This window comes from Pararge aegeria, chromosome Z (assembly GCF_905163445.1).
Source record: "Pararge aegeria chromosome Z, ilParAegt1.1, whole genome shotgun sequence".
Lineage (NCBI taxonomy): Eukaryota > Metazoa > Arthropoda > Insecta > Lepidoptera > Nymphalidae > Pararge > Pararge aegeria.
This window is the reverse complement of record NC_053208.1, coordinates 7,200,973-7,218,416: the sequence shown is the minus strand read 5'-3', so window position 1 is coordinate 7,218,416 and position 17,444 is coordinate 7,200,973. Positions and strand designations below refer to the sequence as shown.

Here is a 17,444-nt window from a genome sequence, read left to right as displayed (position 1 = left end):
CTGACTTTTGATGAGCTGCGATATTTTTTGTTAGACTGATATTAGTCTTCTTTTCTTTCTTTTTCTTGTTGATATACCGATCCTTCTTTTTGGGGTTGTAAAGGTAGTATTGATAATTTAGCTACTGGTCTTTTCATAAGCCCATTTTTCGTCTTCAAGGTCACTACTCTAATAAGTCCGTCATGTCCTGGATGTACTTCCGTAACACGACCCATTGCCCATTTCCCTGCTGGTAAATTATCGTCTTTTATTACTACGATGTCTCCTATTTTAATATTTTCCTTCTGTTTGAGCCATTTACTCCGAGCTGATAATTAAGTTAAATATTCTGATTTCCATCTCTTCCAAATATCTTGTTTTAATTTGTTTATAAGATGCCATCTTGTCCTTGCGTCCTGATCTGTCTCAATGATAGTCAAGTCTGCTCTTCCTGATAAAAAGTGTGCTGTAGTTAGGAAATCAAGGTCTTCTACCTCTTCTGATATTGCACATAAGAGACGTGAATTGAGACATGCTTCAATTTGTGATAATAAAGTGGAATATTCTTCAAATGTTAACTTCTGCTCCCCGATAGTTCTTTTTAAATGATACTTTAGGCTTCGCACTGATCTTTCCCACAGCCCTCCTGCCGATGGCCATGAAGGTGCATTAAAATGCCACGTGATATTCATGCTTGTAATTTCCTGATAAAACTGTTCGTTTAGAATTTTCTCCAACTCTAGATATTCTTCACGAAAGATTCTGTCCGCTTTCACAAAATTAGTCCTCCTGTCACTATAAATATGACGAGGTGTAGATTTTCTGGCCGCCATCCTTCGCAGAGCCGATAAAAATGCTTCACTACTTAAATCTGATACTATTTCAAGATGGACCGCTTTCGTGACCATACAGATAAACACTACTATATATCCTTTTGTTGTTCTAATTCCTCTTCCTTTGCTAGCCTTCACATCTACGAAACCTGTATAGTCCACACCGGTATGGTAGAATGGCGGGGCCGGATCCGTACCTGCCCCCGGCTGCGTATGCTTTCAAGGATGAATCGCAGAAGCCTTGAAACTCTATAAGGTTTTCTTGAGTACTTCCAATCCAACGAAGTATTTTAATTTTATTGATATTTTCTAAGTCTGCTCTAATTTTCAGCCATTCTGAATATGATTTTTGTGATATGACGTCATCCCACTCGGAACTTTCCGTCCAAACATTTTGAAAAAGTAATTTTAGTGTAGTTGCAACTGGAACTAGCCAGCCTATGGGGTCAAATAATTTAGAAACCTCGGACAGTAACACTCTTTTCGTTAGTTTTGTTTTTGTTAATGGTATCATATGACATTCCCAGGTAAATGTATCTTCCAAAGGATTACAATGTAAGCCTAACGTTTTTCCTGGACTATCTGATTTGAAATAAAATACGATATTATCCTTGTTTTGATTTTCCTTGATAGGTTCTAATAGTTGGTTGTTATTACTTGTCCACTTTCTTAATGTAAATCCTCCTGATTTTAATAAACTGCATAGCTGAGATATTTGGTGGCTACCTTCTTCGATAGAGTGGGAACCATGAACTAAGTCATCCATGTAAAATGCCTGGTCTACTATTTTTGTGACGTCAGGGTAATTGTTTCTTTCATCTGACGCCAGCTGTTTCAACGTCATCATAGCTAAAAATGGTGCCGCTTTGCCAGGTTGAGCATAGTTTTACATTTTGAGACTTAATTATGATAGATTAAAGTATTTAAAAAAAACTAATTTCTTGTTTTTTATTTATTATTATTATTATTTCTATTTAAAAAACGCGGTGGTCACAATAAGTCCTCTGCCCAAATGAAAAAAAAAACTACTAAAAGAATAGACACAATCATATGCTCTGAAACTTATAAAACACCATTAAGTTATACTATAAATATCTACTTGTGAAAATTCTAAAACATGGTGTTGCACAAAGTGTAACTTTGCATACTTTACAAATTATTTTAGATCTTTTGACCTCTTTCTTTGTGCTGCAGAAGCGGCATCGTTTCCTAGTAGCTGCATTGTAAGGCATGTGATGCCCAACATTTCTCATTCTCACTTCATCTGCCACACCATACTGGCCCCCTCTCTTATTTTTGAAAATGACATGGTCTCTAATCCTGGTGGAAAAGTTGTTTATGAGACTTCGAGCCAATCTTAGACGGAACTCCTTGTGGCTGCTACTGCTTGTCTTGTGTGTCATACTATACATAATATATGCATTTATGCAGGCCACTTCCAACATAAACCAAAATAATCTCAACCAATTTTTCTTTGTTGATTTTCTCCCTATTGAGTAGGATGACCTTAAATGATCTAGCCTATCTACACCCCCCATATTTCTAGTGTATTGTTCAATTGCATATGGACAAATCATTGGGATTACTTGAATGTACTTGACAACTACTTTTTTAGGATCATATGCAAAAATTCAAAATTCAAAAAAAAAATATTCAAAATTCAAAATTAATTTATTTCAAGTAGGCCTAATACAAGCACTTTTGAAACGTCAAGTCTGTCCGTGTGTAGTGACTCTACCACCGGTTCGGAAGGCAGATTCTACCGAGAAGAAGCCGGCAAGAAACTCAGCAGTTGCTCTTTTCCAACATCAAAAATTTACATTTTATATTTTAACATTCATTTTTCTATCTTGTGAGAGATGAAAGCGGAGCCGGATGCTTCCAAGCAACCTTGTCATTAAGAATGCTGCTTTATTTAAGAATTATGCTGTGGTACATATATCATCTTTTGTGTCACGCCACTTTATTACAGACACCGGGTCTGCATACTGTAACATGAATTCCCCAATCTTCAACTTGTTTTCTCTTTTGTCGCCTTTATGTGGTAAAAGACATGTTGGTAATCCTTTTTTGTTCACTCTGACAGTACCAACTGCATAAATTTTCTTCCGATGTAGCATCTCCATCAAAGGCAGGCTGGTAAAAAAATTGTCAAAAGCTATTAGGGTGTCAGCCTGCACCGTTCTGCACAACTCCATGACTACTTTGAAACCAAGTCCTCCATCACCATCTTCATTACTTTCACATTTGCCACTGTAAACATTGAATTGATGTAAATACCCAGTTTCAGAGTCGCATCTTGCCCAGACCTTGTAGCCTCTTTTGATCGGCTTTTTTGGCATATATTGTTTCATGGTACTTCTACCCTTAAATTTGATCATACTTTCATCGATTGATTGAGTCTGGGACTCAATACAATTATCCTTGAAACTTTTATTCAAAATATCCATTACTTGACGGATTTTACCCAATTTATCATACCCTACTTGAGTTCGCTGTAGTTCTCTGGCTCTGTCACTTAAGTGTGCAAGTTTTCTGTGATTTTTTTAAAACGTCTGCATGTCATCACTGCACTTATGACTGGGTTATGGTAGAATGGGTCTGTAGACCAATAAAGTTCTACATCTGGCAGAGGATGCAAACCCATCATTATAACTATTCCCAGATAAGCTTTTATTTCTTCTTCTACAGTTGCAGTCCAATTTAGTGACAACATGAACCTTGCATATTCATTTGTATTCTTTGTTATGATAGTGATTATTTCACTGGGAAACATATTTTTAAAATAGTCAATTGGAACACTTCGGTTTGTGTAAACTTTGTTGGATTTCAATTAGTTTTTGAAGTCTGGAGCTGCAAAATTAGACGTATCCAGCGACCACACCCTATTTTTTTCAATTAATTCCTGTAGAGTTTCTAACTGTGGTGCACGAGATGATGTTTGTTGGACAACTTCTTGTGGTAACTGAAAACAAACATTCCAAAATAAAGACATCTAAAAGGTAAACCTAATTATATATGACCTTACACTAGCCGTATTAGTATGATAGGTTATGGATATAGTTGTTACCTCTAATGCAGGATGAGAAGCCAATTGTTCTGTTTCTATTGATGAGGATGATGTTGGCTCTTGTATAATCATTGATTGCACAGGATCTTTCATTATTGTGGATGCAACGAGTCTATGATTAGCCATTTCATCTTCATTTATTGAAAATGATGGTGGATGTGGATCTGGTATTGGTGGTGTACAGACCCTATCTTCTTCCAAGATGTCAAATAGCTCAGAGCGTGTCAGTCCTTGTAAATTGTCCAAAGCTTCATTTATAGGAGGCATTGGATAATTTTCATGCATTGTACTTCCATCGTCATCTGAATCGTCTTCTGAAGATGCACAAATCTCTCTCAAAGCCTTCTCAATTTCATTATCTCGAAGATTTCGAGTATAAGGACACTGAAATCAAAGAATTTTGAAATAAAATAAGTTGATTTGGAAAAAAATTGGCGGGCAGTGGACGTATATGGACCACTTAGTTTCCACGTTCATAACTCCATCATAAACAAATCCTAAGTAAAAATAAAACAATTTATACCTTTTATGATCCATTAACTTTCTAAAAAGAATGCAACAAAGCACTTACCGTATTTTTTTTCGACATAATCACTTAATTTGCTTCAGCCAAAGGTCAAAAACACACAATAATACGATCGAAAATGTTGAGACCATGAAATGTCAAAAATTTGTTTGAATGACACTGACAGTGGCACTGGTTTAAAATTGACAGTTTCATAGACAATATTCGGAGAGGCCTAAGCGGACTCCAGGAGTGCTCTGCCCGTTAGAAAAAAATAAATTATGAAGTGGTTCATATTCGTCCTAAGCCTGGCTAAGGGTTAATTGATAGTCTTGAATCGGTTACCGAATCTCTCCAAACAATCTTCTGATACTTTTGATGACCTTCACTGATTAAATAATAATAATAATAATAATTTTATTTCAAGCATCAAATACAGCTCATATTTTGTTAGTAAATACTTAGCCTATGTTAGTAACTTACGTATAAGAGAGGGATATGCGAATCACCGCCGTTCTAGTCCATTTGAAATAGCACAGCAGTGATTCACATATCTGCAGTCCAACCTGCTGGCGATCATCTTTAGGATGCTGTTGGAGCTACCCCGCAACCTGTGCACCAGGGCGCCACATCTTTTGCGCATTGTGGCGAAGAAGCAGTCAACTTGTGCATCCGCAAACATCCCCGATGCACTACAAAAGCGGGGCAACTTCAACAGCACCCTAAAGGCATTATTATACTGTATACGGAGCGCGTTATACGATTTTTGAGAATACTTAGCCCACAGGCTGCACGTGTAGAACGTCATACAATATGATTTAAACAACGTGATTTTAATGGCGTTGGTACACCGCGCAAACCTGCGAGCCAGCATATTTGCTCTCACTGACAATGCTCTCCGTTCTCTTTCGATGTCAGCATCATCTTTGAGGCCAGGAGTCAAAATATGCCCGAGATACTTGAATTGATAAACTCTCTCCAATACTACCCCATTGATCAAAATAGGAGGTACTTTATTCGGTGTCTTACCCTCAGCCTCAAAGACCATCACCACACTCTTTTTTGTATTGTAGGTAAGTCCATGTCTTTCTACATAAGCCTCACAAATAGCCATCAGTACCCTGAGACCGCAGACCGATGCACTCAACAGCACCATATCGTCGGCGTAACTTATATTATTTAAACAAACCCCATCTATGTAGCAGCCAACCCTGGTGCTGCTGAGCTCACAAAGCAATTCATTCATGTAAAGGTTGAAGAGAGTCGGCGAGCATAAACCACCCTGCCTCACCCCGCACTCCAACCCATACGAATTCGAAAGAACGCCTGCCCATCGGACATTGTTGACTTGGTTTTGATACCAATATTTAAAAATATTGGTAAGTTCTGGAGGTATATTTGCTTCCTCCATCTTTTTCCATAATACATCGTACGAAACCAAGTCAAATGCCTTCGACAGGTCTAGAAAACAGGCGTAAATCGGAGTCTTCCGCCTCGCATAGTACGTAACAGCATGCTTTAGCCCCAACACAGCACTCTCTGTTGACAAACCAGGCCGAAATCCAAATTGGTTGTCATGTGGCATAATTATCCTGTTTAAGAGAGTGTTTAGCAAGCTGTCAAATACCTTTGAGATGACGGTAGCCAATGAGATGGGCCTATAGTTGTTTTTATCGGATAGGTCCCCCGTTTTATTTTTCGCTATAGGCACAACTATCGTACGCATCATCTCTTGAGGCATAAAACTGTGGCTTATACAAACGTTGTACAGCATCGTCAAAACCCGCGGTACATGTGGCCCAGCATATTGTAAATGCTCAATGCTGAGACCGTCATGGCCTGGGGATTTACCTCTGGTCATGCGTTTAATTATACTTGCTACTTCTTTACACTGAAATTGAATACCCACTACCCTGCCGGTCTCAACATTAGGCATCGAATGAGAGGGCCCCAATGGCGATTTTACGAAAAAGTGTTCCTTAAAAACATTAGCAATCTCGCCAGGCTCGCTCACGCCACTGACGCTCACGGGTATAGACGGCCTATAATTTAATTTATTGGTATGTTTCCAAAATCCTCTAAAATCATTTCTAGAATGATGTGAGGCCAGAATATCCATTTTAATCTGATCTTGGTGGTTTTGACACCATTTTAAACGTGCTTTGAAAACTCTTCTGGCCTCCGCCATCTCCAAATAAATCGGTCCAGTAGCTGGCTTACCGTAACATAACCAGAACAAAAATTTTTGCCTCGCCTGCCCGTGTGCTTCAGCTACGTGTTTATTCCAGCCTATCACTGTCTTTTTTATTCTACGCTTGCCGATGGGTTCTCTACTCGCCACCGAGGAATCTCGAAGGGCCTGGACGATATCACCGTACAACTTTGTAATAGCGACTCCATGCTTAGGATCACTACAGGTGCGGTCGCAGCACTCACGAAGCTCATGCGGAAAGTCTATAAGTCTAAGCCTTTCATGACATTCTCTCTGGTATGTATGGATCTGCTCTTGACCTCTCTCACCCCAAGTGATTACATTTAGAGAGGTGTTATTAAGAGGTTTCTTTGGTTGTAACACATTTAAATTACATTCTACCACCAGAGGGAAATGGTCAGACCACATAATATCATACAACACATAAACATTACTCACAGACGCTATAGCTGCCTTAGTAGCTACGCAATGATCAAGCCATCGCTTGGAGCCGTGGGCTTCGCTTATAAAAGTGTAGGTATCCGACATTAAACCTAACATTTCGACATCTACACAAGTCCACTCTTGCTCTATGCAAAACTGAGACAGTTCGATATAAAATCTCTCCGTAGGGTGTGCGTTGTAGTCCCCTAATATAAAAACACAACTCTCACTGTAAGTGTCAATAACCGCATTTACCGAACTCAGTACATCAGTAAATTCTGCTAGGTTAGCCACTGCATCCGTAGGCATGTATACACTCATAACTATACACGATTTCTCCGGTAACACTATTCTGATAGCACAAATACGCGAGTTATGACACTGCACAATAGACACATTTTGAAATGCACTACGTCTCCATAGAAGCGCGACTCCGCCGTACGGTCTTCCACGCAACATGCCTGCCGCGGTGTCCACCGCTGACACACCTGTCGAGCTGAAGTCGTCACTCAGCATCTCGAGGAAAGACAACTCGTCTGGCAGCAGCCACGTTTCTTGCAGCGCTACTATATCAGCTGTCTTACAAAACTCGCGTATGCCATCTGAAGAGCGCTTCACACTCTTACAGTTGAATGTTACTATTCTACATGTTAGGGCCATTCCCAGTTTGCAAGTTTTTCGATAACACCTCCGTAGCAGGTGTGTCGTTAGAGCTTCTCAGTTTAAAGTGCACAAACCGTCTGAAAATAATTCCCAGCGGCCAGAGGTTCTCATCTAAGTAAAGCGATAGCTTGCTTTGTGATACAAAAAGTTTATAAGCATCGTGTTCACACTTTCGTTTAATTAAAATCTTCTCCAAGACGACATCTTCTTTTGTTTTGCTCTTTATATATTTGACAATATCCGACTCAGTCGTATTTTTGTCAACATTCGTTATAAACAGTGGTATTTTTCTATCCGCCGCCCTAAACTTTTCTTCCGAGTCTATCACAACATTTCCTCTTTTACCTAGCAGGCGGTTTTTAGACTTGGACACCTTTCTTTGTACCACCGTCCATCCGTCATTTGGATTTTGAACCCTAACGACACCTGCATAAGATTTATTTTTCTCTGTAACTGTCAGTCCATCGCTCGCATTGCTAAGCATTCGCGATGACTCACGCCTCTCCGCACCCGTCGCTGCGCATCCATCGGCGCTATGTCCACCACTCGTGACGCATCGCTCCGAACATTCGGCGTGACTACCTCCAACTTTATTTAAATCAATGCTTCTATATCTTATATCGCCTTCCGTAGGGGATAATACATTGGAGTTTGACTCGTTCAAACTAGCCGTAACGATAGTGTCATCTAATTGCGACAAACCTATCGGTCCACTATCCCGGTATGCTCCCCGTTTCATATTTATTTTTACAGCTGAGAACGGCGGAGACGTAGGCTTTTCGTTTAAATAGTCTCGTTTTAGATCTTCGAGTTGTTCCACCGTTGCGTATGAAGACTTTATGTTTTTGATCTCAGATTGAACAATCATCAGATCCTTGAGCAATTTGGAGACATCCAGGTGATCAAATGTTACTGGAGGTAATTTCTCCAAATCGCGGGCAACGAAAATCGGTAACAAATCCGGATCGTTCACTTTAAATACACTTATGATATCTAGAAGTATTCGGTTCTCCTTGCCTTTTCCTTTCCGAACCTTTGTGCGCAGATCCTTTGGCAACGAATCCAGCAGTAGGTTTTTTGCTTTCTCAATTTGTTCAAACGAGAAAGCAGACTCACATATTTTCACCAAACTCGGCTCATCCGCGATCGAAATTTTATTTTGTATGTAAGCTAGGAGCTCGTCGATTACGATATTGCAATTACTACACTTTACCGTTAACGTCATTTTTCAAAAAATACCGCTCAAACGCTTCTGCCGAGAAACGTCTGACGCGCATCGATGTGCGCGCGCAACTGATTATTAAAACCTGTCGATACATTTTTTCAATATCTGCCGTATACGCGTATCGATACTGTCTCCATTTGATTAATAACGATTGTAGATCCTGCTGCAAGTTTGGTCCCTTATACATGACGTCATTCAGGCTTACCGAAGATGACGTCTTTGAGGAAGCATTAAAAACTATTCTGACCTTAGTGGTAGCTGAGTCAGCACGATATACTGAAAAATGTGGGAGATAGCAGTCTGAATTACTTGAACTTTTTGCTGGGATCATGTGACGTAATGCTATGTATTCATTGATAAATGATTTGTAGTCAGCTGATAGTGTCGGGTTTTTACTCAATTTGCTTTCAATAGTCCTAAACTGGGCGATTGCTATTTCTTTCGATTTTCCTAGAGCTTCTTCAAAATTATTTTTGAATGGAAACTCTACTTGATATCTTCCATTTTTCTTTCTAAATTTGATGACTCATTGATATCTTCCACCTCCCAAAACTTCTGAATATTTTCTATGTTTGATAAAACTACATTACAGTGGTAAGATTTCATATTTCCACAAAGTAACCATCCTAGTTGAGTTTGTTGAGCCAAAGGTAATGATTGATCGTTTCCTCTTATGATACCTCCTAACATGATAGCTGAATAAATATCTGCTCCAAATAGTAGGTCTACAGGTCTACTGTTATAAAATTCCGGGTCGGCTAAGTTTATGTTTTGTATGTAATTCCATGCAGGTTTTTCAAATGATATATTTGGTAAATTTTTAATTAACTTATTAGTGATAAAGACGTCCGTGTTAAATGAAAATTCGTCGTGAATTGATTGGCATTTTATATGACGCCGAAATCATCCCTTGAAAATGTCTTCTCTTGATACCTAGAGTTTGCGCAGCATGTTCCGTGATAAGTGATATCTGAGAACCTTGATCAATTAAGGCTCTCATTTTGATAAAACTTCCATCGTGTGCTTTCACCTTAACTACAGCTGTTGATAATAATATTTGCGCAATATCTTTTTGTGACACGTGAGACACGTTTTGTGGTTTCATCGTTTTATTGTAAGTAGGTTGCTTACTGAACGCATCATGTAATAAGGTATTATGTTTACCAAATGTGCAGATTCTACACTTTTTCGTTGAAATACATGGTTTTCCAAAATGTGGATATAAGCAATTTTTGCAAATCCGGTGTTTCGTAATCATACTTAACTTTTCATCGTTTGTCATACTTAGAAACTTTTTACAATAAAATAATCCATGATCTAGGTTGCATAGAGGACATTTGTTTGTGGCTGATGCTTGTGAAGATATGTGGAGTGCCTTCATAAAGGGTTTTGATGGGTTGTTCTGATGATAATTGTTATGATAATGTGTTGATCTTCTCGTGTTCATGTTATGCTCGTGTTGATGAGAATAATAAGGTTTCTGCTGGATATTATTTGGTTTACGCCCTTGCTCTAGAGCTGTAAATTTGCTTTCTAGATAACTCATGAAGTCCTTCAAAATGGGCAGCTCCCGTGAGTTCTTTAAAGGATCGAGATATTCTGAGTATGATTCGGCATCTAGTTTTTGAGATAAAATATAAACTATGATCGGATCCCACGTGCTGATGTCTACTTCTAAGTTTTTGATGGCATTTAAAGTTTCTAAAGTCATATCATGCATCTTTCTGATATGTACAAGCGACTGCCAGTTGGATGTTGGAATATTTAATAAAATATTAATATGCGATGTAAAAATAAGTTTTTTGTTCTCATACCGGTGATTTAAAATCTCCCAGCATATATCATAATTACTGGAGCTTATTGGCAAATGTTGGATAAGTCTTTCAGCCTCACCTTTTACTTTACTCTTCAGAAATTGCATTTTTTGCGCTTTTGATAACGCTGGATTTGAATGTATTGCTTCCTTGAATAAATCCTTAAAGGATACCCATTGGTGATAATTGCCCGAGAATATGGGTATATCTACTTTTGGCGTTGAATTTTCCCTATGGCTTACTGACCAGAGCTTTGAGTTGATATTTTTCTTGATGCGGTTATACATGTTTTCGTGATATGTAAATTTATTTTCATATTCTATGTTTTCCTCACCTTGTTCTGCCTGAATCTTCCAATGTTGAGTGTCTATAACTTTCCACCTTTCTTGCAACTGAGATAAAACATCTTCAAACTCCCATTTTTCCGATATCTCCTCTAAATTAATGCCCTTGATAGTGCGCATGAAAGCTTTGAAATTGATATTTCGCATGTGCAGCATGTCATCTGACTTGCTTGTTGATCCGCGTGATTGAAATAATGTTACTGTTGTTACTTTTCCCTTTTCCCTAACGAGTTTTTGGTTTTCACCTGATATATCCACCGCTTTTTGTAAGGGTTCGTGAGGCTGCTCATCTGTTGAGCTCGGTGGTCGGTACTCCTTAATTGTACCGGGAGTTTGTTGATCTTGATCGAATTTATTTATTGATTGAATGATATAGTCTTTGATTTTTTGATAAAGTCCCTGCTTTTTCCCAAAGTTTTTCTTAGAAATATGGTAAACTTTGATCCTCCAATTATATTAATTGTTCATGATTACCCTGATATTCCGACCAATAGCTTTCAAGAATTTCTAGTTTGCGTGTAAAATAATTAATGATGGCTTTTCGTTCTTTTCCGTCCTTCTTCATATTTGTATACAGTGTCTCCATCGCTGCATACAGTTCAACTTGTGATTCATATAAGTATGCCATTGTTGATAGTATTTATTGATATAGGTATGATATAAAAAAATATAAGAAACGCCTTACTTGATATAACTGCTAACTGATACTCCAATGATATAAATCCAATGTTCTGGTTGATAAAATATCCATCCAAATGTTGCTGATATGCTCCACAAATAAACTACCATTTCACAAGAGTTCCGTCACTGATTCAACCACTTATAAGTTCGAGGTCCCGCCAAAAACCGTAGGCTCGACGGACCAAAATGATGTGGGGTGTAGTCCTTTGTGGAGCGATGATAAATGATAGAGATTGCTAGAGATTGATAAGTGGACTGTATTTCCAATGATATAATTGATAATGATATAATGATATTGATAATGAGTACGCGTCGAGTGGCGGCCCGAAGTGCACTGTCTTAGTTATGGTCACGAGGCTCGACGATTGCGTAAACTGCTGACGGTGCAGTGTTCGGTACACGCAGTGGCCCGAACATTACCCTTAGCACATTTGCACGCTCGCATTCGTAGTCGATTTCGTGTATCGAAACAGTACAAGTTCTTTGTAAAACTTCTTAGTGTCGTACATCCTGTATTGATTTTTATCCACTTTAAAACGTTCTTCTTAGATCTACCGTCTAGGCTGTTGAAATGTTATAAAGCTTTAAAACAGGGGTTGGATATACATTTAATTTAACTGAAATATACTGCTACAATACTCGAAAGCAACTGTACCAGCGACGTATTGCCAGTGAACAAACTTTTACCAAGGGTAGAAACTGTTACTTACTAAAGTTGTATAATTTTAAACACTAACCCTTTTGATCACATTGTCCGTGCAGTCCCGGCTAAGAATATGACTGCTCCAGATCTTTCCGTGGATGTCGTAAAAGGCGACTAAGGAATTAAAGTCGCAAGATGGATAATAGTATATCACTGAACGAGTGATATACTATAACCGATTTTGCGATGATAAGGTGATTACAACTTTATGCCTTTAAACCGTATGGTGGCGGTTATCCGCCAATGCAATTCCCAGAGGGGAAAGACCCATAAGGTGCCATCAAGCTAATGTGAGAGGGCAAGAAAATAATAAAATGTTGTGTTTTATGATTTGGAGATTCGGTAACAATGGCGAACCACAGAATGCAGCAAAAAAAATAGCTAGTTGGTTGGCATATTATTTTACTACGCAAACAAAAAACAATAAACAATTACGTCCAATTTAGGCACTTGACATAAATGCGCAGTTATGAAATAGTAATAACTAGTACTTGAAACCAACATATTTTGTCGATTTGGTTATTCGATGAAACTGTCTTGCAGATGAAAAAAGAATGCTTAACATCTCAGAAAGCCCTCGTTTTTTTTTCTTTATTAAAAGAAGAAGGTAAGGCGTTTTCACACTTAAAAATCTTGACCTTAAATTCAATCGATTTAACAACGTCCTGTCCAAGAAACTCGTGCTACAACTTCTAAGCTAGATTATGGTCTTGTGAAAGGTTTGAGCCGTGGTTTGGTACTACCTTACAGGAAAAGCCACGCATAGTGAGGTGGTTTTAACTGCTAGAGAGAGTACTTAACTTAGACTGCGTCGTCACTGAACATCATGTGAGATCGTAGTCCTGGGCATCGGAAAAAAAAAAGTAACAGAGCTCAATCTTTTTCTCGTGATTTTATCTGTGAAAACGTTCTATTTGCTGGGTTCGTATTCGAGGAAGTTTTTAGAATGGACCGGAGAGATATTTATAAAATGATTGGGTACAGGAGACGGTTCGGTGTATACTCACTGCTGGATTTACTGTTTTAGGATGTTTAGGTGTGAGGATGTAGGAAAATAGCTGTTGGATCAGATTTAAAATTATAGTAAATGGAATAGACTTGAAATGTATTGACAAGCCCAATAACCTTTAAACGTTCAAACTGCACTTTTAATTATGCTATTTAGACAAGTTGGTGAATTTCTATTCTCGTGGCTACACTATCCCATTATATTAACACCGGAATATTTATGAATTTGGTTTAATTATTACAAAGTGCAAGTTACTCTGTAATACCTAAATCAAAAACAAATCAATACCGGAACCAAACAATATCCCACTAATCACCTTGGAAATTTCCAACTGGCAGCGTTGATTATGACACTCACTTCCGTAAAGTGACTAAATATAAATACGGACTAGAAAAAAACGAGAGGGTTAATTTTCTAGGGCCGGGGTAGCTATATCACGAATTTTCATTGGAATTTGTCCGGTTCGAGAGCATTGTGTACGAAAAAGATCGGTAGTTTTCTCATGGGCGTGTCTAAAGTAATTCGTGATATCAGCTATGTCTTAAGTAAAAAAACACAGTAAGTCTTCCGATATTCAGACGATGCCGATTTTCGCTTCGATGTTAATATATTCTATATATTTTGGAATCATATTTTTTATAGTATTTTTTGATTGTTATATTATTGTTCATGACGCATGGCAGCCGTAATAGTATTTATACGTCCATGAACAAACGGAAATGTTCGTTATATTTCTTATACATCGAGGGGTTCGGTAACATAAGAGTTGTGGGATTTGTACACCGGTGCGGGCAGGGCTTTGAACTAACTTAATTGTAGCATAGGTGTGCGAATTAAACCCTAATTAAATAATAGTTGAAAACAAAGGGAAACTATTAACCTCATAAAGCAATAAGATTTGTGTGTTTTATGTTCGATTTTTTTTCTCGTTCGGTATTGTAGCCGCAACCAAGGAAAACTACCTCATCGTGCTTATGAATGGCAACAGAGGTCTCCCTCGTTGCGCTTTCATTACGAGCGAGCGACTAACGAGAGGGCAGCGATGGTTTCGTTGCAAAGGTTGATTGTTAGCAGTCAACCTGAGCGATGAAAGTGACCTTTGATATCAATTGCGCTTAATAAATTCAATCAATTGACAGACTCGATGACTCACCGCTCTTAACATCTTAACATCTGGCGGTGCCTTATATAAGCGTGATTGACAATTTTTCGCGTATTATTTTTTCGTAATTGAGTTGTGGACTAAATACGACGCAGGCGCTTCGTGTAGTAAATACCATTATTTTTAAGTTAAAACTTACGTTTTAGTCAATCGTTAGATCAATTTTGGATGTTGTCATAGTCGATGAAGCACCGGCATCGTGTTTGGGCGAATGAAATTAGTAGCTTATATTAGCAGTGCCTTAAATTGAAGTAGTATTTTAAGCAAGAGCCACCATTTTTCCTAGAATATTAGTAGGTGCACTGTTTATGTACAAACAGCGTTTAATGATGTGAGGAGAGATCGCGTTTTTATTTTCCAAACAGTATTGGAGTTTGTACAAAAACAATGCACCTTCCTTGTAGTATAGCTAGGTGTATAGCGAAAAATCGGATCGTCTTCCCCTCTCAAGATCCTAGTCAAGGCCATCATAACTAGATCGCCACAATTCATTTAAGTCTATTTTATTTCATTAATTTCTTCGAAACGAAAAACGGCGACTTAACGGTTGAACTTATCTACCTTTGGTACGGGGAGTTCTACTGCAGATCGCCACCTATCATAAGTCAGCTGGTACCTTATCACCACCGTGTGTTCGACAACACCGAACACACTGGTGCACTGTGCTAAGGAACACTGGTTAAGTTGCTGTCTAGAGTTTCCATTTATTTGGTTATTTTCACTTTGTTAATCTGGCAACTTTTGTTATGATTAAGTTAATATTTCGGATGAGCATAATATAAAGTGTCATTTTAACAAAATTCATCATCTCACAAGTGCGTTGTGACAGATCCGTAGGACTTTTAGAGAACTTTTTAACGTTTTCGCATTGTTTGCGTTGTACGTGCCTTAGTATAATATAGTATAGTTTATGATGATATGCGGTTAGAATTTTACCAACCTGTACGCTCGAAGTCTTATCGAACTGTCATAACGTTCCCATTAGGTATTTTTATTTTCCATTGTACTTAACTTTATGTTAAATCTTTTTAAGCCTTATTTTTCAATTCTCACTTCATTTTCTATGTACCTACTGCATTTTATTGAAGATATTTGTGGTGTGTCTTGTAACAACATAGGTACTACCAACACTTGACCATAACAGACAACAGCGAATAACTTCAAAGATGCTCAATTTGATGAGTTCCGATACTCATCCGTACTGGGAGCGTTCCCAGTTTTGCAGTTTGTACTGAAACATTCAAATTAAAGGGCTTGTTGATATGATAGACTGGTTGGTTCCTAATACTGTGTAAACCTAATCAACAAAGTTTTCTAACTAATTATGGTCACTATCATTTGATAAGTGAATGATAAACTGGAATAAGAAAATTAAATTACAATAAACCAAATAGCTGGGAGATCATAAAATCCATTATAATAATTTTAGAGCGAAATATTCAAAAATTACGACTTGATTATCATTTTATAAGCTGATCCAACAACCTATTTTCCTACTTATTGAGTAGGCGGTTCCATCCATTTAATATTTCCTTTTATTTTGATTAATTTTATGTAACTTTGTGTTTATAACTAAGAACCTTGTTATTTTATCAAATTTTAATATTGTTGATTTAGGTTCATTTGAAGTACATATTTTGTGTTTATTGCCTTTAGTTCCTCCAATAAGTAATAATAGAATATCGGAAATGATGTTCTATTATTTGCGACATTCGTGTAGGGATTGGAATATGAGAGAAGGATAAAAGCACGTATAGATATAATCCATTTAATATTCGTAATATTTATCGATATATAATCACATTTATTGGCTTGAGGGCCCGCGTCAGTGTTGTGTGCTATCCGGAAAGGCGCTATGAGTGTATTTTCGTGGAAGATGGGTTCTTATGGGCTTCGGCCCTCTGTCGCACGGTCGGTGGCATGGCACTTTCTCTTGCACTTTGCCAAGCGGCGCTGTAGTGCGGTCGGCCGTGCATTGGGGTCACGCGTAGACGAATACAACCCCACACCACCACTGAAAGCCGCGTGCTCTAACATCGAGCGCAACTATTCATACAGTGAGAGTAACAATTGCATACCTCTACGTTTGGCCCGAAGGTATTCAGAGCCACGTGCTCCTTTTTAATGTTCTATATAGTGGCGTGGAAATATTTATTTATGGAGAAGGTGTTTCTTCGTATGGTAAGGGGAAAACAGGATTATTAGTCCTTCAAGACTGATTTTGTGGTTGGCTACTTGTTATAATACTAAAATGGTGGTGAGTAGTTTGTAAAACAAGTTTCCCCTGATACAACACGGCGAACGGGTATTTTTGCTTAATGTTCTAAAGTAATACTCGCATATAAGTCTCTTATTCTATATAATAGTAATCGACGTTGAGCGTTTAGGTATTTTCTCTTCTCCGAACAACATGAACCGCTCTCCTTCTCCCGTCAGTCGTACCTAATATCACGATTTTTATCTGATGTATTATTAATTCTCTCTAAAATTTTGATTTAAAAAAATTGCGGAGCTATCTTATTTTATACTTGTTTGTTATGTATATATATTGTATGTTTTTTTTTTAATATATAATTAAAATATTTATGTAACGAAACAAGTTATAATAATTCTCTGTAAGCATTTCTCTTACACTTTATTATAATGTTATTAAATAGTGGTTATAGGAATTATACAATTAACATCTGTGTGTCGATTTAGCATAATTTATGAAGTGTGCGTTTACTTACAATGTAGCCTTGATTTTTAACCTCTTCAGATATAAAAACTAGAATGTCAATAAAAATACATAAAACTAAAACATGATACACTAACAGCTTTT

At 37.8% G+C, this 17,444-nt stretch overlaps 1 protein-coding gene across 1 annotated transcript; it reads right to left on the bottom strand.

Annotated features, from left to right (window-relative positions):
- Window positions 1-2,734: 2,734 nt before the first annotated feature.
- Window positions 2,735-3,166, bottom strand: LOC120636441 (piggyBac transposable element-derived protein 4-like). Its single transcript, XM_039907918.1, has one exon. The coding sequence runs from the start codon at window positions 3,164-3,166 to the stop codon at window positions 2,735-2,737; it is 432 nt and encodes a 143-aa protein (XP_039763852.1).
- Between the last annotated feature and the right edge of the window lie 14,278 nt (window positions 3,167-17,444).